We start from the raw sequence: 21,993 nt of genomic DNA, 5'->3' as shown, positions 1-21,993 counted from the left end.
CAAGTCAACCTCACATTAACCACTCTTAGGCTGAGTTTGGAAGGAGTACAAATGCAAATATGTAGAGTGCAAAACCTTACATTTTGTATTATTTTGTATGTATTTAAGCGGTACATATTTGCATCCGTACTCTTTCCAAACTGAGCCTTGGGTTTTAGACTCCTTACAGGAATCCATTTCTCTATCCATAGCATTGACCCAAAATTTTGTCTTCAGAATAAACAAACAAATAATGTCAACAATACTAACATATTATGAAAAAACAGTCAATATCATATTCATAACCATACAATAAGGCATAAACAACCTAGAACAAAATAGCATTACAAATAAAAATGTACAATGGTTTAGAGCTTATAAACTGGCTACTCTTTCCAACCAAAAAGAACGATCAAGCATTGGACATCTTCACTATGGAACGGGTAATTTGCTACTGTTATTAAATCCTAGATAAACTACATAAAGGCTGATGCTAAATCCTCTATGAAAGAAATGTAAATATAATAATGGGATTTAAAAATAAAGAAACCACAGATTATAATTTTTCGTGATAAAATAATATTTTCCTTATTTGGATGAAAAATTCGCAAAAGCAAGCTAAGGAAAATTGCTCTACTACTACAATATTGACTCAGAACTATGCGACCTACAGTTGGCAGGACAATTGAGTAGTGACCAGACCAAACACCTTAAAGCACTTGATGAGCACTCTCAAGTCTCATCTACTTCTATAATGTTAACTCAGCGATTTGATGAACAGTTGGGCAGAAGTAGCCAAACCAAACATCTACTCGCACTTAATTGAGCGATAAATGTGGTGCACAAACAGCAGTGAAGCACGAAAACCAACAGTCCCAAGCATGAGAAAGAACCCATAACAGATGCAGGCCATGTAACCAAAGAAGAAAGATGTCTGCATGAAACCAGACATGTCTGATCTTGCATAGTAGTAGTACAAGCAGTAGCCATAGATGAATACTCCAGTTGAGCCTCCACAAAGAACAGACCTGCATAAATGTATAGAATAGTTAAAACTTAAACCGCACAAGACCATAAGCACACAGAAACTATTAATTGCCCCTTTATCTGGTATTTGTAACAGATACTCAATTTTTTTGTGAACTTAAACTTCCATTTAGCCTGTATTCTCTTGTTTTCCCTTTTTTCTTTTTCCAGACAAGCTTATCAAAATTTACTATTGTGCATTTTTATATATGCATGTAAATGAAAATTACCTCCACCACCATTCGTGGTCCTCAACAGCAAGCTGAAAATACGTCAATGCTACAGTGATGAATGCCGTGACAATGATGAGGATGATGAAAACAATGAAGAGGATGCTATATATGGTGTAAATCTTGTGGCCCCATACACTTGCAAAAATGTAGTACAGTTCAATATAGATGGCACTGAATGGCAGGAAACCTGCCATTGCCATCTGAGGGATAGTTCCCCTGTACCATGGCAATGGAGGGATCTCTCTAGGATACTTTGTAGTGCGACATGGAGCCTGAAATTCTGTCTTGCTGTTCTTACCAGCAATACCACCTAATACAAGCAAAGGTGAAGTTACCAATGTCCAAATGAGAAGAATGACCAAGATCGTTCCAAATGGTAAAGCTGCAGTGGCGCTATATACAATAGCAACAGTGTTGAGGAAGCAGAATGTCAAGAACAGAGGTCCACAGAACAAGCAACCTGTCAGCAACAAGTTTCTCACCTGGGTGGACGGAAAAGAGAAAAAATAAAGAAACAAATAAAATAAGAAACACACACAAAGAGAGCTAGGCATCTATAAAAAAACAATCACTAAGATGCAAGATCTACCCAGTTAGTTCCTTCTAATTGCAAATAGGTTGATGTGGCAGTGTAGCCTGCAATTCCAGAGGTAAGTGCATATATGACAACCAGAGCTGTGAAAAGAGCTCCCCTGTTGTATGGATAGAACACCCCGACTAGTGAAAGAAGGAAAATGAACAACGAACTGGTGCAACCAGAAAGACAACAATCATTAGGAAATTTTGTATCAGAAAAAAAAAAGTACCTAGACAGTTTCAATGTGCATATATCTTAATTATACAAGAAAATTGTCCCCAATGAATGATGAACATATAATGAGATCAAGGCATAAGTGCATGAATAATCCCCAACATTAATTTAAAGTTTTAAACATCGAACGATTTTATAACATTTGATATTAGATTTGATATTTCAAATTAGACACAAGCATTTTCAATAAGTAATTAAATATATAATTTGAATATCAAATTGTATATATACAACAGGCTGGGTAGTTGGTCAATTAGAGGGATCTTAATGATCTAAGAATCTTGGAGGCCCAAAAAGATCTCACTTGCTCTCTTCAATTTGACAATCCAAAAGCCCTTGCTACATGCCCAAAGAAGCACTTACCCATTGACATTTAAATAGATGGAACTTTGGATGGCAATAACATCTACTGAAAGTTCCAATAGAAGGTGGGGAATTGGCAGGCAAGGGCTGGAGATCACATGGCTAATCCAGAATGTCCCCCTATATAGACTGTCTAGATTGGTCAACCGTTCCTCCACATGGGAAAAATTGATGGGGCTTGTTTAGAGAATCCCAACTAAACCAATTCCCCATTCCCCCTACCATTTTCCTACTATTTATCTATGATATCCAGATACCTCACCTAGCACACTGGTACTGCATTGACACGTAGACTTTATAATGTTAATACTTTTAAATTGTGTAAAATCATAATGGTTTTACAAATCATACTATAAAAACCATATATATTAGAAATTTTGTGAAGTATGGAAATTAGCTACAAAAATTAAATATACAAGCATTTTTTTGGTAGAAAAATATACAAGCATATATTAGTAATACTAAATGGGATAACTCATGGCCATCTGTATACAGGGTTTTAGGAAAAGTGGAAATTGAGAATTGCATCCCCATTTCCCATAGATATGCCCATGTTAGCATCTGTGTACAGGCAGCATAGATTGTAATTGCATTTTAAATCCCAGTCCCAGTTCTCCAGTAGTTGCAGTAGTTCCTATAATTTCATAAGGGCATTTACTGGTCTCAGATTCTTACATCTGCAAGTATGATCAAAACATCAACCCAAAAAAATAAATATAATATAAATAGCTCTATAAAGAGTTCTTACAGGGCAAGGAGCTGAGTTCCTGAACCAAGAACGGCTGAGAATAGGGACTTGTATTTCGGGAATCGAAAGACATCCCCATGAATATACTTCCACCCACTCTCCTCTTGGTCATCAACTGATTCTTCATCATGTGAATACCTTTTAGCACAAAAAAAAAGTTAATTAATAAATCTTTAATTGCAAAATAATTAAAAGATTAAACTGCAAAAATGAGGGGTAGAGAGAGAGAACGCCATTATGTCTTACTTAATGAAGTCATTCTTCAGCACCCGCATTAGAATGGTAGCGAGGAACCCAGTCAAGAGGAGAACAGTCACACAAGAGTTAATTATTGAGAACCAGTGGATTTCCAAGTGTTGTGGCATTGATGACGACTTGGAATACTTCTCCATTCTCTTTTCAAAAGGAATATCAGTCTCCTTCCACTTAACTGAATACGTAAATTCAGCCTCAACTTCCTTGTCCTCTGTGATGTCCACAGACATATTTGGGTCAGTTTGAACATTGATCTCTATGACACGGTCATTGTTATAAAGAACATCGAAGTGGATATGTTTAAACAGCAGGTATTTGTACTCGCTAGGATCCATCTTGTCATCCCTTTCAACTTTGCCTAAGAATCCCCAGAAGGGTAGGTCATCATAATACATCTGGAAGTAATAGTCCTTCAACACAGCAGTCCTCAGTTGAGTAACTTCCTCTTTTGATAATGTCTTTTTGCAGAGGATTTCGTTGTGCTTGTCCACTCGAAAGCTCAGCTCATATGGTGCATCAACCAAGCGATCACCATTCAGTACTTCTCCAAGATCTTCCCTCTTCTCCTTCACATGTTCTAAGGTCATTAAAGCAAACAATCAAACTGGGAGGGTAGCCCATAAACAATGCAATTCAGAACAAGAAAGATTATAGTAGTCCAAACCTGGTGAACAGAAAGGAAGATCATAGTATCGATATGTTTCACTGCATAAAAACCAAACACCCTATCAACAGACCATCCCAAACAAAAAGTAGGAAAAAAAAAAACTCAAAGTAGAGCTATGGACTAAAGTTAAAGAATCAACAGTGATGCCCAATAAGGACAAGCACTAAGTCAAACCAGCAATATGTTCAAATCTTGCCTGATGTTCAGTTAGGCAACACCTAGGTGTCAAGGTGCCCTAGAGACCACTAAGTGATACACACCCACGGGCCAGGGGATATGAGAAAATGCCAAGTCACCAACAGCCTGAGTCTCTCAGAGACACCTAAACAATCAGGCACCTGCCTAGATTGGACAAGTTTACCAGTTGATCACCTATTATCCATGAACTTAATATATATATTGATCACTTATTATTCATCAAAAAATTTCTTAAACTACCCTTACGGTTTAGCTAATTGACTAACATTACCCTTACTGTTTACATATTGTCTTAGAGTACCCTTAATCTTTCTGACAATTGTCTAAAACCTCCTTGCCATTAACATCAGTTAACAGAAAGATGAAAAAGACTATTTTACCCATTATTCTTCAAATTTTTAAAATGAAACCATCGCTGAAACAGGGGAGGACGGAGGCAAGGAGACAAGAACATGATTCCGTTTTCTCTCGGAACATGGCCTCCTATTTCTATTATCATCTAAGGCCTCAGTTTCATTCTCCATGCTCATGACTGCTATTACTGAGAAAGGGAGTTTCTGGGACCATTTGCAATTGCTGTTTTGAAGCTGAGAAGCAGCTACAAAATTTGCTTTTGATGTCAGAATTTCTCTGACCAGCTCTGCCTTCTGCCTGTGCTGGAAAGAAAGTTTATAGCGAACAGGACATAAAAAATGCCACTTGAGCTTGGGAATGCACTTTCAATCGAACAAGATCCAATGGATGATCTAGATCTCAGGGTCCAAGCACTAGAAGCTATTTATTTGATTGCTTTACAGGAGGCAATGGATATGAAGATGAGGAGGACCCCAAAGTAATGGAAGCAATGAGCAAATTGGCTCCTTACTGGTTCAAAGTAGCGAGATTGAGGAAACACCTACTCAGACGTCGAAGTAGCATTATCATTGATCAATAAATTAAGATTTTAAGCACTTTCAGAGAATTTCAAAGCTAAGGCTACCATGTCTAATTAAAAAACCCAAGCAGCAACTTTTGATTATCAGTTCATTTTGGAGGTTAAAACCCAAGCAATAGCTTTTAATTATCAGTTTGGTTGGAGGTCAGCGGGCTTTGTGTACCCAATGAAATTTATATTGAATCACTAGCTTTTCTTCTGTTGGTAGTTTTAATGAAGTAAAATGACATTTTTTGGATGTTCCAAAACAAAAATTTTAATTTGTACTCTATTGATACATTGAACTTGAAAATCACAAGGGGGAAAATAGAAGAATATCTATAGTATTTGTTTTGTTACCAAAAAAATGCAGACTGTCATTAATGGAGAGCAGAGTATGGGAGATAACTTTGTCCGCTTGGTGATTGAAAATGGTTGGTAGCTTTGTTGTTCCTACTGCAATTTTTTGAGAAGATTATGAGATCCATAGGAAACAACACCGAGGCCATAGGTAATACTTGTGGAAATGGAGGGCAGATTGTTCAGCAATCCAACCTACAGGAAGCTGTTACAATCCAAATACCCTCCAAAACCACACTTAATATGCATTTTACAACACCTACGAACTTTTTCTTGAAATCAATGTCAAGAATAGGGATCATTGTCGCTCCAAGTCATAATCATCTTCTTTGATCCCCAGAAGATGAAATCGGTGCTCCACCCCAACCCCAAGATGAAGTTGTTCTGGGATCTTCATCAGAGACGAGACAGAGTAGGCTTAGACGAAAGGGTATTTTAGGAATTTTTGGAAAATATATCAATCACATGATGTCGCATGTGACGGAAAGTTAACAGTAAGGGAGGTTTTAGACAATTGTCAGAAAACTTGGGGGGTACTCTAAGACAATATGTAAACAGTAAGGGTAGAGTTAGTCAATTAGCTAACCATAAGGGTAGTTTAAGAAATTTGCCCTATATATAATTTAATGGCCCACGTGTATCAGTGCACATTAATAGCTCATGAATCATGATATTCTCTAAATGACCCCAAAAAAGAATCAAATAGCCTTGTGACTTGAAGAATGAAGATTTGGATGGTTGAAGCTGGAATATCTTGGCCTCCATGCCTGATAGGTCTGTTAAGTTAGCAGCAGAAACCTTCAACCCTAACATGGCCTTCTAGTTCTTGGACTCCTGATATCGTCTGTAGTTAAATCAATTCTCATAGTTCTTTTTCATGTATAAATACATAAACATCCAGCCGATAAGGGAAGTTCCCAAATTCAGGAGTTGTCCAGTTGTTCATCTAGAAACCCCCAGATGCCTTGACATGGTCATCGCGCGGGCTCAGCCAAGCATTTTGACAATACAAATTTGTATAATAGGCACCACCATCAAACAGAGAAAATTCAGAACCCATAACAGAATTAAAAATAAATAAATAAATAAATAAACCAAGCATCTTATACGACTATAAAGAAACAGAAAATGCAGATTCATCTACAATTATTAAAAATATAATGCAGTATTTGGTGGACTCATGTCAAGATAAAGTGTTAAACACCAAAATCCACAACCCCAAAAGAACTTTTATTAGATTGTTTAATCCCTTGTGCCGTAAAAGAAAAAATATTAAGCATCGGAGCAAGTAAAGGATTGATCTTATTACTTCGAAAAATGGAAACAAAACGTTTCATTCACTTACCTGGGATTGTGAAAAGGACCCACTTTGTTTGCATAGAGAGGAACAAGCTCTCTCTCCTTGTACTTATGATTTGATCCATCTGATTCCACTCTCAAACCAGAAACCAGGAAAAGAAACACAACCAAAATCCCTTGTGTTTGGTGGACTCATGTCAAGATAAAGTGTTAAACACCAAAATCCACAACCCCAAAAGAATATATTTTTAGATTGTTTAATCCCTTGTGCCGTAAAAGAAAAAATATTAAGCACCGGAGCAAGTAAAGGATTGATCTTATTACTTCGAAAAATGGAAACAAAACGTTTCATTCACTTACCTGGGATTGTGAAAAGGACCCACTTTGTTTGCATAGAGAGGAACAAGCTCTCTCTCCTTGTACTTATGATTTGACCCATCTGCTTCCACTCTCAAACCAGAAACCAGGAAAAGAAACACAACCAGAGCTCCCACCATTTTCATTGCCACCGTTATCAAGCTAAGAGTTTCGCCACAAAAATCAAAACCTTCGTTTCCCCCGGCAATATTCGACCAAACTCAGATCAAATAGTATCACAATGAAACTTTCATAAATAAAACACCCAATTAACAGAAAAACAAAAGAACAATGCCAGTAGCAGATCTGGGAAATGGAAGAAGAAACTTAATGTCTTGACATACACCTTGGACTAAGATCATTCCAGCAGAAAAACAGAGCTAGTAATCATTAACGGTAGCGAACGAAGGTATTTGAACAGAAAATTTTAAGCTTCAACAAAGAAGAAGGCAGATAGATCTAACAAAGCAAAAAAGCTTCTTTTCTCTGGAGAGGGATTTACATGGAAGTCGGAGGGTGAAAAAATTTGGTCAGACGGACGTGGGCTCCTGTTTTATCGTGATGAGTGGGTACCGGATCCGGACTCGGGCGACCTCACTAAAAGCGGGCAACGCTCTGTGCTTCTTCATTTGGATTTGTTTGGAAGCCAACTTGGGTCCATCTAGGGCTGCGAACGGATCCATTCAGGCCCTAAAAGCTAAATAGTAATACTAACATGTGAAAATCATATGCTATGAAAATTTTAAGAAAAAAACTTTTTTTTTTGTTACCACATAGTAAAGCGGAGTAGCGGATACTAGCCTTGTTTTTCTTACAGATTGTAAAAGCTAAATTTAAATACAGGATGCAAAATGCAGTGTCGTCGTATCAAATTAAATTGCCATGTGGTGTGTACAAATCATTTTTTCTCAAAAGTCAAATCATTTTTATGGTGATTGGCACAGAGTCATAACATTATAATAATGGAAAATAAAATCAATGAATAATTATAAGAAAAAATTATTATATATGTAATGCAATTTAGTAGATTATTAGTTTCTTTATTGAAATTTATGCCAAAAGAGTATATTAGAGTGAGGGGTAGGACCATAAATATACTGCTTATTATGGTTAGAACATAAGATTGTTGAGCTCTTTGATTCTAATGGTTTGTTTGATTGCCAAGAAAGGATGAAATGGGAAAGGATGGGATAAGAAAGGAATATAAACTTTTCCCATTTTTGCATCTAGTATTTATTTCCTGAGAAACAATACAATCAAAATTCATTTTTATGTGTTTGTTTTCTAAGAAAATTTAACAGGAAACATATCAAACCAAGTTTTCATCATTTCTCATCTTCTTAAATGACATTGTATGGTCGACCACATGAATGTGTAAATTTGCCACATGGCAACAATGAGGTGCATATAAGATATCGTAATCACATTCCAAATCGGTGAAGTGTAGAAGAAAAATACTTAAAAAAAACAACGTACTGAAAGAAAATATTAGATCTAAGATCACCTATTACCTGAAGCTGAAATCAAATGCTTTGTTGTTTGTGATTACCTGAAATAACAAAAAACAACACAAAATCTCATATCTGAGTTCAATTGAAACAAAAAAAAAAATGTATGAACAAAAAGATATACTATCGTGCCGAAGAACAATGTCTAGATTTGGAACAACCACATTCCATAATGCAGGTCTAGAGATCGTGCGAATAAACTCAAATGACTATCCGGTTAGAAGCTAGATCTTGTTCAATCATGCTAGGTCTAAGCCTACCTTCACCGAGAACGCTAGTAGTGAGGTATGGATGACCAAGGACGGATGGAGCCAGCAATGAGATTTCAATGGCCACCCATCAAATGTAACAAGAGAAAAACAGTATAAAAAAGAATAGGAATGAAGAGATAGTATCGGAACTACACTTACCATCTGGCTAGGGGTGGATTCGAGCTGAGCCAAGCCGAAGACTTGGCTATTTGAGCTTGGTTTACGGGAATAGTATCAGACTCGAGCTCGAGCTTGGCTAGATTCATAGCTCGCAAGTTTGAGCTCGACTAATCTCAAGCTTGACTATAAGCTAAGTTTTTTTTTTTTTGAAAAATAAAAATTATTTGTATAAAATTATTTTTTTATTTTTTAGACAAAAATTTAAGAATTATAAAAAAATATTAATATTATATATGAAAAATAAAAATATTATTGTATATGATAAAATTATTTGTTATATATCTATATGTATGTATGTATGTATATAATAAAAATTATTTATTTAATACTAGGCTCACGAGCCTCATAGACCGAGCTTCACTAGGCTAGAGCTTTGCTCAATTAGCAAACGAGCCTATATAATGGGCTCAAATTCGGCTTGAAGCTCAATTTAAACCAAGTCGAGCCAAGCTCAAATAGCTCATGAAAGGCTTGACTCGTGGCCACCCCTATGTCTGATAGGAATGCCGAAGATGACAATGGACGAGAAGGGAGGCGACGATGTCTATGAGAGGGCTCTCGACAAAATTTTTTCGCCTTTTTCCTTTCTCAGTGGGGTCTCACCAAATTAGTGCAATCCCGCTTACCGATTTTTTGGAACCCGTGTCCCTGGTGTTTCCTTTCCTTTCCCGGGTTTTCATTTGAAACAAACACGCAAAAAAAAAGAATATTCTTCAAATATGCTTCCTTTCCCATCTGTTTCTCGAAAACCAAATGCACCATAACATTTACTTAAAAGATTGCTTTTCATTTCATTCTCAACTAGCCTCTCACAATTTAAGGTTTAGCCTGTATTTTGTTAGAAGTATTACCATAATACTTTCAATAGGAAGAATATGATAAGAAATTGCCAATAAAGTAGTAACTTGGGGAAAACTTTTAAAGTTAGGGGTTTGTTAGAAAGCACAAAGGCTTATAAAACTTCTCTTTGATTTGTGAACGCTCAAGGTTGCTACATATTAGTAAATTTTGTTTCATAAGCATCCAAGACCACCATCGTCATTGTAATTGTTTACAGCATTTAGATAAATAAAAATTAAAAAAAAAAAAAAGCAGTGCTTGGACAACCTTGCTTCAAATATTAAAATTTCATATATTTCTGTTCATTAATAGTAGGAAAAAAATAATTCGCTTTTCTAGTTTTTGAGTTTCAAATTCATTCCTTTTATATAGCTTATATATTATGAGAGTACATAAATCAACTACTTAGCATGAGAACCAACACTTTGGATCTGTCACCCACTAAGTATTACCACATAAAACCACCACTGTGTATTGGGAACATCTTCCCATGAATGACAAGAGATATTCTCAATGCAAAACTATAATGTGTTGTGGGTAGCAGATCCAAGCCCGAGAACCAACTGATGGTGGATCAATTGATAGGTTCTCTAGATTGTTGTAGCAAGGACTTGGGATCAAATTCCACTGTTCCTAGGGTTGAGGGTTAAGGCCTTAAGGGTTTGGGGATGAGCTACTCCTGTTGTGTAGCCCTATAAATCTAAAACAAAAAATGTGTTTAGCATGAAATTGATAACCAGGTTAAAAAACAAATTCAAAATTGAATTGATGATGATAATCGAAGGCTCACATTAAGTGTTTTATTACTACATTTTTTTATTTGAGCCAAAACAATCAATGAAACAAATCTACACTAAATTTATAAAAAGAAAGAAAGAAAAGCTCTATGGCCCATGGAAAGGAGCAATGGCTTCTTAAGAGTATTATATGAGAAGAAAATTGGTTCACCCCATGTATTGGGTGAACACATTTGGGTTTTGGCATTAGATTAGATCCAAGCTAGGGTTCATCTTTATATTAGCCCTTACCTAACTCCTTCCGCCTAATTTACATCCCTTACTTTATTATGAAGAGCCAAAAGGAATTAAGAGAGATTTAAGAGGGAGAAAAGGGAATTAATGGTGAGGGGAGATGTTACAAATATTGGCTATTTAAGGGAAAGAGAGAGAGAGTAAATATGGATTTTATGAGAGACAATAAAGTCCCATGAGAGTTTTAATTTTGATGACTTGTTTTATATATATATATATATATATGTGTGTGTGTGTGTGTGTGTGTGTGTGCGGCAAAAAAGAGGAGGAGGCACATGTGTGCTTTGTGGTGAGAGAACCCCTTACCTTCCCTCTTTCCTCTTTCTATTATATACTAGTAGTGAACCATGTGATGCATGGGATGCTATATTTCTACGTTTTTACATGTAGAATAGTAGAAAAAAAAAATTCTCTTTTCTTTTTTAGGTATTGAGCTTCAAAACTTTCTTTTTATATAGCTTATATAATATAAGAAGCACATAAACCAACTAATGATGACTCAATTGATACCTTATCTAGTTAGTTGTAGTATAGACCCAGGTTGGGGCAATGGGCTACCTCCCACTGTATAGCCCTATAAAGCAAAAAATGTGTTTAGCATGAGATTAATAACTACTAAGTTAAAGAAAACAATTCCAAAATTGAACCAATGAAAACAACCAAAAACTCACGTTAAGTTATTTCTTACTACATTTTATTATTGAACATAATAATCTATTAAACAAATCTACATTAAATTAAATTAATATAAACAAAGGACGAAACCTAAACCCAAAGAAAAGATCAAAATATAGGGAAAATTTGATAACACAAGGAAATGAGCAATGATTTGTTTAGATTGGTTCACCCATGTACTAGTGGGCAAATTTGGGTTTTTAGAAACTAATTTAGGTCCAAGCTAAGGCTTCTATTGGAGAGAGAGGAGATAAAAAATGCCCATGGATTTCTTTTTTCCTCTTTCTATTATATATAGATACATAGATGGATTTGGGATTTAATGGGAGGGAATATATTACAAACATTGACTATTGGAGAGAGAAAGAGAGAGAGTAATCCTATTAGTGAGAGTAATAATGGATTTTATTAGAAACAATTAAAACCTAAGAGAGTTTTTATTTGAGTTGTGCATGAATTTTATTAGAAGCATTTAAGAATAGAGAGGCTTTTTTTTATATATATCTTGCATCCTACCTCACTCCTAAACAAATAACCTTTCTCTTGCCTCCATTATCTTTCATTTAGAGTGGAGGTCACTTCATTTTACTTATCATGAGAAAACAAGACAGTCAAAAAGCAAAAGTAAATCAGAAATTATACTTTGACTAATTGCACTCGCAGGCAAACAAACTATGCTCCGAGGCCTAATGAGACAGAGTCATGTTTTTCAAGTTTCATGCAAGTCATTTTCAATTTATTTTGCTCATGATATGGTGTTGGCATTATTATCTAATACATCTAAGTGAAATGTTTAGATTCAATGTGACACCCACCCACCCTACGATAATGATTCTCGTCCATGTGCAATAATGAGCCAATCATCAGAAAACATTTTCTTTCTAAATTTGGCCATTGGGTGAGAATCATTATAGTAGGGTGTATGGTGACAGTCACATTGAATCTAAACATTTCACTCAAATGTTTTATTTAATAATGCCAACACCAAACACAATATTTCTCAATGGCCCGGTTAACATAAGTACCAATCAAACAAGTTTCATCTCAAAACGCCTGTGTTCTCGTTTTAACATGAAATGCCATCGTGGCATTGCCTCTCTGAACGTTTTTAAGCTGAAATGGCAATGATACAAATACACAACCCTAGTTAATGAGTTAAATGGTTAGTAGTGACAAGGTAAACGTTCTGACCCACTGGCATCCGCTACACATAGAGCCTACGCTGCCCCACACGTTTAAACCAGCACCTGCTCAATGGGAGGGATGTCAAGGGTAGCTAATCCAGGTTCAAATAAGGAGGTGTTCAATTTAGTTTTAGTGATGTGGCTGTTGTTTTTTTTCTTCAAAAACAAAACCAACCATTTTGTCAAACACCCCATTGGCAATATCTCCATCATGGCTTAGCCTTAGATATTGGGCTTTGTGGGAAGAAAGAAATTCCAGGATCTTTTCTGAAGTAGAGAAACAGTGAAGAATTGAAAGAACTGATCCATATAAAGATTGTACAGTGGCTGAAATCTTCAGAGTTGTTTACAAACCTCACAATGAATGATTTATTGAGGAAATGGGGTGAGATTGCTAATTGTACCCAGCTCAAAACAGTATGGAGTGTCTTGGACCCCCCCGCCCCCCACCGGCCGGTTTTTTTTTAACTAAACTTTGATAAGAGTAGTTGGAGAAATGCTGGACGATTGGGGATTGGAGGTGTGTTTAGGGATGAGAATGAATTTGTTTCAACCATGATTTTAGGCCCAATTGGAGTGGATGACTCTCTCAGGGCTGAGATTTTTGCAGTTCTAGAAAGAGTCCAAAGGAATCGAAAGAGCCAAGGAGATGAATATAAGAAAACTCATCATTGAAGGAAACTCGGAGGTGGTGGTAGGGTGACTGAATAAAGAAAATAGGAGATTATGGATGTGAAGTAATGAAAGGAGGAAATTTAGGTGGCTGGTTCAAGAGATGAAAATTAAAATCAGTTGGGTGAAAAGATGAACTAACTCTTTTGCTGATGGGTTAGCTAATCAGGGAATCAAAAGGGAGTTAATATTTTAGGCACAAGTGTAATATTTTCCTTTTTCTGTTCCTGGGAGCTCAAGCTCCAGAAAGATTAGAAAGTTTATTGATTAATGAAATGTGGTTATTGATTAAAAAAACATCCCTCGACACAGATTTTTGTCATGTCTCAATTCTCAAATTCATTCAGATGCTTATGTTGTAATTCAAGCAACTTTGAACCAGCATTTATCATGTATTTTGTCTGTCCAATACCAGCAAGTTTGTATAGAAAAATAAATAAACAAATAAACCAAATGTCAGATCCACATCCATCCACCCTCGCAACACCCTCAATAGCCAGCACCAACATTGGTCATTGGGTTCCCATGTACATCTGACCTTTTAGAGCATTTGTGCATCCTAGTCACTGCTCCTAAAATAATTATCAGTGCATCGTCACATAAATTCTTTTAGTATTAAGAAATCCGTAGGCGTTTACTGAATTTTTTTCAGTCTTTCTTAAGGATAATGAAGAAAGGAAAGTGTAAGATCTAAACTGTGACCATCCTTTAATCACATTTTGGTCCATCTAGACAGGGTGGCGATCTGGATAGCTAGCCCTAAGTTGGAAAGAGTTAATAACAAACTATATGGTATAAATTAGACACTTACCAAACAAAGCCAAAAGAACTGTCAGTACATGGCATTTGGCATCAATTGAAAGACCAGAAATAAGTCAGTTAAATAGTTACTTGAGGAAGAGGCTACAAGTGCTGCTGCACATCTTTTTCTCTATTACTTCAATGTTTGTTCATCAGTTTATCCATACTTCAATATTACCCTCCTGTTTTTTGCAGTTGCTTTCTGTTTTTTTTCCCTTTGGAGAGGGAGGGGGGGTCCTCTTTCCTTCTCTCTCTCTCTCTCTCTCTCTCTCTCTCTCTTCACAAGCAATATAAAGTTCTGCAGTAAATGTTGATATCCTAGAAAAATGCCTACAAAAAGATTGCCTTCGCCTGTGGCAATTGTTTACAGGAAGGTGTCAATTGAATGATCTCTATCACCAACTATTCTACCATGGCATCAACAGGAGCCTCTTCAGCTGGTTTAGAGGATTTCCCTTTTTTCTTACCTATAGCCAAAAAAGAAAACATTAATTTTCCTCTCGCAAACTAAGGAGTGTTTGTCAGTGTGTAGATTTTGTTTTCTAAAACAAAAAAACAACTGCCACATTAGCAAAAACAGTGCATTTCTAATGATGTGATAGTTATTTTTTTGTTTTAGAAAAGAAAACCATACACATGGGAAAACACCCCTATAGCATCAAATTTAGTTATCCCATACAAAATAAGAAGAAAAAATCATCACAAGCAATTCACAAGAACTTGGTGGCAGGAAGGATGTAGACTAGAAAAGAATAAAAAACTTATCCTTACGCTTTAGTTGTTTGACTTGAAGCTTTGCACTCTTCTTCAAGCGAAATTTTGTTTCTTCCTTTTTGGCCTCTTGAGATGACCCTAATTTTCGGCAATAAACTAATATTATCTTTACAGTTTACAATTCAAGATGAGCACACAATATTTTAACTAATAACATCTTTTCAATACAAGAAGAGCATATCAGAGGTCCAGCTTGATGTTACATTAGTTATGAACCATATGAACAATCATGAGAAACACTGCTTCTGCCGATGAATACTAGATGACGTGTCAACTTAAATTTTGTCAATAACTAGCAATTCTTCTTTTATCAGTAGCAAACACAACTTCTGTCAGAATGCCCAATCAATAGTTTAATATTAGTTAACATCAAAGGAACCAGCAAAAGGAAGAAAAGGCAACAACCATTGTTGGATTTTAAGTATGTACTTTATCATTAGACCAGGATACTAGAAAACCAACCAGATTTAGTCTAATAAGTAATCAGGAAATATAAGTATTCAATTAATTTAGCATATAGAAATAAGGTAGCAACATCAGCACTCAGCAGTAACTAGTTATGTTCCTTCTGATGGTTAATGAAAAAAAAAATACATAAGAAAGAAAATAAGAGATAAGTGAACATAGGCACAGCCTTGGAACAATCAGATACGCAAGGCTGCACATAGAAAACAACAGAGGAAAACCCCGAAGGAAAAAAAAAAAAAAAAGTCATCACCCAATGTTGGCCCTAGTTGCCAAAAAAAAATCCTAGTTATAATTATCAAAAAAAAATGTTGGACCTAGTTATCTAGGGTCATGGGTATCGAGGACTCTGTACAGACCTAATCTTTGGCAGTTTTTGCACACAGTGGCTGCTCTCAGACTTAAACCTGCGCTCTGACACTTCAACCCAAGATTTTACCATTACACCAAGCAATTTTCCTCCCTCAACAAACAAATTCAAGGGGATCCACATTCTCATTGCCTAGAACTCTGAATAAAGGACTTGTGCAATTCCATCACACAACTTAAATGAGTAACTGGTAGCAGCACCCCTTTCATTTTCCAAACTGTTGTTCAGCAGTTTGTGAATATCAAATAAACCTCCCCAGAATATGATTTTAGCCCACCTACTTACCCTCTTCTCCAATCAATTATGTTACAGTGCCTGCATCTATAGTTAAGTGTCCTCCCTTTCCAAGTGAGAGTTCTATCTATGCAAGACTATGCCTAAGGGCATCTTGAATTAATCACACTCCAAAGAGCTCATGATAGTTGTACTTGCAATCTCCCACATAGAAGATAAATGAGGTTCATTTATCTGTTAATATTCAGTTTATATGCTTACAGAAACTGAAATTAGATTGTAAGAATTACACCGATGAATAAGACTATAGTCACTTATTATCTAATTATCCAAATCAATATAATCTAATTCAATGGTATAAATTTTAAAGAGGAAAAAAAAGGCACCTTCAGCCACCGCCATCTCGATGTCTTCCATGCTAACTATACCCTTTTGCAGAGCTTCCTTCTGCTCCTGAAGATTATAATTACAACAAAAAGAGAGTGAACAAACATATATATAAGAAACCCGCTACATCTCAAGAAACCTACTGGCTTATCTTGAAATTGACACACAAAGAGAGAGAGAGAGAGAGAGAGAACAAACCCTACGCCATTTCTTGAACAGCTTTCTCTTGCGCTTGCCGGACATGGAGAGAGGTTGGGGTTTGTTCTTAAGCTTCCTCGTCACGGGATCTCCATGAATCGCCCGCTTACGTTCTGCGGCCTGAGCTCTCTTCATCTTCTGGGTCTCGTTGAACTTTGCCATTGCTGCTGCGCCTCTGCGCCTCTGCGCCTCTGCCTGCAAAACCCTTCTCTCTCTCCTTCTCTCCAATCACTTCCACCAAATAACCCTCCCCACTCGTAAGCGGATATCCATTTGTCCAGAATGGAGCTGCATTTACATCCGACACGGTTCATCGTCAACCGACGTAACCGGACCAGCCCATGACCCATCCCTACAATCGGGTTCCCATTTTGTACCATATAAACCATTAGCCCACCGGATGATCCGGATCATACATTAGAGCCTGAAGCTGGTTTAGACTAGGAGTGATCATGGGCCGGGCCTGGCCGGGCTTTGCACTTACGATAAGGGTTATAATTTAGGCTCGGGCCTGAAACATAAGCCTTAGCCTAGGTCTACACAGGCCCAGGCCGAACCGGCCCTGATTTTGGACCAATTTCTTTCATATATAAAACATTATATATCTATAGTATTTTATATTAAATGACACAACATGCTTATAAATTTATTTTATACATTATATAATATAAATATTATATATAATATAAATTATATATGTCATGTTATAATATTTATATATAAAATAACATGTCATATGCATACACTATACACAAAATGTGTAAGTTTAAATATATGCAGGTTGGGCCAAGGTCAGGCTTAAAGTATTAAGCCCAAACCCCACCCTAAAATTTGCGAGCTTGATGTGGGCCCAGGCCTAGATCAGGCCTGAACACAAAACCTAGGCCCAAGCCTAGAATTTCCAAGCCAGGCTTGCACGGGCCAGGTTGGGTCAGGCTGAAATGATCACCCCTAGTTTAGACTTGTTTCATAGGTCGGGCTTTCTCTCTATATTAATAAAATACATACACCCCAAGCCCAAGCCCGGCTTTACATTGGACCTAGGTCTTGAGTTCGAGCCCAATAATCCTCATATAAAGCCCAATAGAAAATTGAAAAAAAAAAAGATTTCTTTTCTTTTTTATTTAATAAAAAACTAATTTATTTATATTAAAAACCTAGAAACCCAAAAATAATAAAAGATCTCCCTATGGTTTGAAAATTTGAGGAGAATAAAGAAAATAGCATATAATATATATATATATATATATATATATATATATATATATATATATATATATATATACATTATATAAAATACATTTTTGTATATAATATATTATAAGTTGGGCTCAGGCAAAGTTTTTTTGAGAAAGCCCGAGCTTGGCCCAAAAAAAAATCGTGCCCATTGGCCTAAATTTGTCCAAACTCAACTTAGAATGAGTCAGGCCAAGCCAACAAAGTACCTAGCCCACTAACCTGATTCATACATTTTGTACCAAGTCTTTTTTTTTTTTTTTTGAAATTTATGATTTATCCACCTCATAAGTTTTTATTGTTTTTTTTAGTTTTCTTTATCAAAACCTTGATATAGTATCCCTTGTATTTTGATGAATTCTCTAGACTATTACTATTCCCAATTATATAAACTAACAAAAATTTATGAGATGAGGGAAACAAAAATACACATTTTAAAAGGGACCCACATGTTGGGGAATAGCTAGAGTGCACATTAAAACCGGATCCGTTTGTAATTGGACCAAATATAAATCCAACCTTATCCAATATGATATAATTATATTTAAATATACCAGTGTAATTTTTAATTGACCTCGTTCATAAAATATAATATACATTTTTGTATATAATATATTATAAGTTGGGCTCAGGCAAAGTTTTTTTGAGAAAGCCCGAGCTTGGCCCAAAAAAAAATCGTGCCCATTGGCCTAAATTTGTCCAAACTCAACTTAGAATGAGTCAGGCCAAGCCAACAAAGTACCTAGCCCACTAACCTGATTCATACATTTTGTACCAAGTCTTTTTTTTTTTTTTTTTTGAAATTTATGATTTATCCACCTCATAAGTTTTTATTGTTTTTTTTAGTTTTCTTTATCAAAACCTTGATATAGTATCCCTTGTATTTTGATGAATTCTCTAGACTATTACTATTCCCAATTATATAAACTAACAAAAATTTATGAGATGAGGGAAACAAAAATACACATTTTAAAAGGGACCCACATGTTGGGGAATAGCTAGAGTGCACATTAAAACCGGATCCGTTTGTAATTGGACCAAATATAAATCCAACCTTATCCAATATGATATAATTATATTTAAATATACCAGTGTAATTTTTAATTGACCTCGTTCATAAAATATAATATACATTTTTGTATATAATATATTATAAGTTGGGCTCAGGCAAAGTTTTTTTGAGAAAGCCCGAGCTTGGCCCAAAAAAAAATCGTGCCCATTGGCCTAAATTTGTCCAAACTCAACTTAGAATGAGTCAGGCCAAGCCAACAAAGTACCTAGCCCACTAACCTGATTCATACATTTTGTACCAAGTCTTTTTTTTTTTTTTTTTGAAATTTATGATTTATCCACCTCATAAGTTTTTATTGTTTTTTTTAGTTTTCTTTATCAAAACCTTGATATAGTATCCCTTGTATTTTGATGAATTCTCTAGACTATTACTATTCCCAATTATATAAACTAACAAAAATTTATGAGATGAGGGAAACAAAAATACACATTTTAAAAGGGACCCACATGTTGGGGAATAGCTAGAGTGCACATTAAAACCGGATCCGTTTGTAATTGGACCAAATATAAATCCAACCTTATCCAATATGATATAATTATATTTAAATATACCAGTGTAATTTTTAATTGACCTCGTTCATAAAATATAATATCAAAGTCGTTCTTTAGTTCATTTCATTAATACTATATCATATTTTGACCAATTTCAGTTTAATATGTGTACACTATTCAATATCCAATTGCAATCCAAAATGGATTCAAACATGGCATAAGTAGAATTTGAATTCAAATATAAATAAATCAAATTTATTTTTAGGGTAAAATACAAAAGTCTTCCCTGAAGTTTTTGACAATCATAAAAACCTCTCCTATAATTTTATTTAATATCTCCCCTAAACTTTTGAGAAACACAACAAAAATCTCCCTTCCGTCATTGTCCCATAAGGAAAACGTTAGATTGATGCACCATTTTTTTTTAAATACCTATTCCACCCTTTTATAAATTATTTTACATACAAATTACTGAAATAACCCCGTTTTAACTCAACAAAAACCTCTTTTAATGATCACTTCAGTACTTTTACATACAAAATTACTGAAATATGTTTTTTTGTTGAGTCAAAATGGGATTATTTCAGTAATTTTGTATGTAAAATAATTTATAAAAGGGTAGAATGGGTATTTGAAAAAAACTGGTGCATCAATCTTATGCTTTCCATCTGGAACAGTGACAAAAGGGAGGTTTTTGTTGAATTTCTCAAAAATTCAGGGGAGGTATTTGTTAAAATGAAACCATAGGAGAGGTTTTATGATTGTCAGAAACTTTGGGGGAGGTTTTTGTACTTTACCCATTATTTTTACCCTACCAATTGAACCACCACCAATTGGTATGCTAAAAAACAAGTTATTGTAAAGTTTGTGCTCCATTCCATTCAATTCATTGTAAGTCGTTCACTCAATTTCCCAAAAAGACCCTGATAAGATTTAGAGGTCATTCTAGTGGCAAGACTCAAAAAAGGAAAAATCGTTTAGATGGTCAAACTAGAATACTTTGTACTCCTAAGGAGGGTGGTTAGCTTGGAGCAAAGCTTATTAATAAAGCATTAGCTTTTTAAGTTAGCTTGGAGCATACCTATTCATGGGTTGGGATTGGGCTTGGATTTTGCCAAAATTCTAATGAGTTCGGCTTGAAACCCAAGCTCGAAACAGTATAGAGTTGAACCTGAAGCCTTCCTCATGAATAGATCTAGCTTGGAGGCTTATGTTGAAGGACAGGACTAAGGGTGGCCACGAGCCGAGCTCTTAGCGAGCTACTCGAGCTTGGCTCGTGAAAAGCTCAGCTTAGCTCAGTTTCAACCGAGCTTTGAGTCCAATTTAGAGACTTGATTAATAAACGAGTCGAGATCGAATATATATAATAAAATTATAGAAAATAGTATATATAATAAAAATATTATAATTCTTATTTTTAAATTTTTTTATATATAATTTTTTATTTTTATACATGTTTTTCTCAAATCAAGTTCGAGCTCAAGGTTCTAACTCGAATCAAGCTCGAGCCTTGTGATACATTGGCAAGCCAAGCTCGAGCTATTTGGCTCGGCTCGACTCAGCTCAAATCCACCCCTAGACAGGACCCTTTTCGTTCATTTATTGAAAACAAAATATTTTAAACAATGATAAATTTCTTAGATGCATAAAGTCTTCAGATTCAAGTATGTGGAAAGCTATAAGAAGAGCTCTTGCGGATATTTGTCCAATTTATATCCAGATAAATTTTGTGGAGAAAAGCTTGAATAAAGCACAATACTTCATGGACTTTTCCCACTAGTCCTTCTAACAAGAATTCTAAGCATCTTAGGACTAAGCATCTTACAAATATGAATCAGGGACCTTGTGACAGACTGAAAGAGATGGGAGATAGAAGCTGCATGGCATCTTCGATTTTAGCGTTGGAATCCTCTGTGCCACTTTGAACCCCATTGAAGGCATAATGATGATCCCATGGATATAAAATCGGATTAGCTGAACACTTTAACTGTGTAATAGGCTGTGGAATGAATGATAGTGGTCCACACCAGTGATAAAATACATGGGGAATGACTGTGGGCCCCATGTATTTTATGACGAGAGTGGATTGTTATTGTTGGTTCCTACAGCTATCTCCTGTTTGTGGAGAACTTGTATAACTTTCGTTAGGGTATTTCTTCGAGCAATTTGTGTGATCTGTGTGGTGGGGAGGTAGAAACTCCGATCCATTTGCTCTGTTAGTGCCCTTTTGCAAGGGCCATACTTTTTGCTAGTCTATGGAGCCTATCTTTAAACAATGACCAAATTAGGACTGTTTCTTAATTTGTGATTTTTTATATTAATCTTTCTGCATGTAGAAACTCAAAGAAAAGTTTTCTTGCCATGGATTGCAATTGCTTTTTAGTTTTACTAAATATGGATAGCCAGAAATTTTTT

General features: G+C 35.6%; 2 protein-coding genes across 2 annotated transcripts; both read right to left on the bottom strand.

Annotated features, from left to right (window-relative positions):
* Positions 1-541: 541 nt before the first annotated feature.
* On the bottom strand, positions 542-8,758 carry LOC148879556 (transmembrane 9 superfamily member 2-like). The gene is made up of 8 exons (XM_088961134.1): positions 8,721-8,758; positions 7,213-7,906; positions 4,080-4,120; positions 3,407-3,992; positions 3,161-3,298; positions 1,828-1,984; positions 1,236-1,720; positions 542-1,007 (listed from the first exon to the last, which is right to left on the bottom strand). Exons 2-8 carry the CDS (start codon positions 7,353-7,355, stop codon positions 788-790), a joined length of 1,770 nt encoding a protein of 589 aa, XP_088817260.1. The 5' UTR covers positions 7,356-7,906; positions 8,721-8,758; the 3' UTR covers positions 542-787.
* Positions 8,759-14,441: 5,683 nt separating this feature from the next.
* LOC148879555 (uncharacterized) lies at positions 14,442-17,055 on the bottom strand. The gene is made up of 4 exons (XM_088961133.1): positions 16,780-17,055; positions 16,581-16,647; positions 15,123-15,203; positions 14,442-14,818 (listed from the first exon to the last, which is right to left on the bottom strand). The coding sequence occupies exons 1-4, from the start codon at positions 16,939-16,941 to the stop codon at positions 14,754-14,756; spliced, it is 375 nt and encodes a 124-aa protein (XP_088817259.1). The 5' UTR covers positions 16,942-17,055; the 3' UTR covers positions 14,442-14,753.
* Positions 17,056-21,993: the final 4,938 nt, after the last annotated feature.

This window comes from Nelumbo lutea, chromosome 1 (genome assembly GCF_056320005.1).
Source record: "Nelumbo lutea isolate HS-2025 chromosome 1, American lotus-T2T, whole genome shotgun sequence".
Classification (NCBI taxonomy): domain Eukaryota; kingdom Viridiplantae; phylum Streptophyta; class Magnoliopsida; order Proteales; family Nelumbonaceae; genus Nelumbo; species Nelumbo lutea.
This window is presented reverse-complemented; position numbering and strand designations above follow the sequence as displayed.

Bases quoted from the DNA above. Each gene is read 5' to 3' on its own strand.
- LOC148879556 (XM_088961134.1), bottom strand. From the start codon at position 7,355: ATGAAAATGGTGGGAGCTCTGGTTGTGTTTCTTTTCCTGGTTTCTGGT. The intron at 1,721-1,827 runs GTAGATCTTGCA...CCGTCCACCCAG, and splicing joins AATTAGAAGGAACTAACTGG to GTGAGAAACTTGTTGCTGAC. The intron at 1,008-1,235 runs GTAATTTTCATT...ACATTTATGCAG, and splicing joins GACCACGAATGGTGGTGGAG to GTCTGTTCTTTGTGGAGGCT.
- LOC148879555 (XM_088961133.1), bottom strand. From the start codon at position 16,941: ATGGCAAAGTTCAACGAGACCCAGAAGATGAAGAGAGCTCAGGCCGCA. The intron at 16,648-16,779 runs GTTTGTTCTCTC...TATAATCTTCAG, and splicing joins TGTTCAAGAAATGGCGTAGG to GAGCAGAAGGAAGCTCTGCA. The intron at 15,204-16,580 runs GTGCCTTTTTTT...GCCGAAAATTAG, and splicing joins CGAGATGGCGGTGGCTGAAG to GGTCATCTCAAGAGGCCAAA.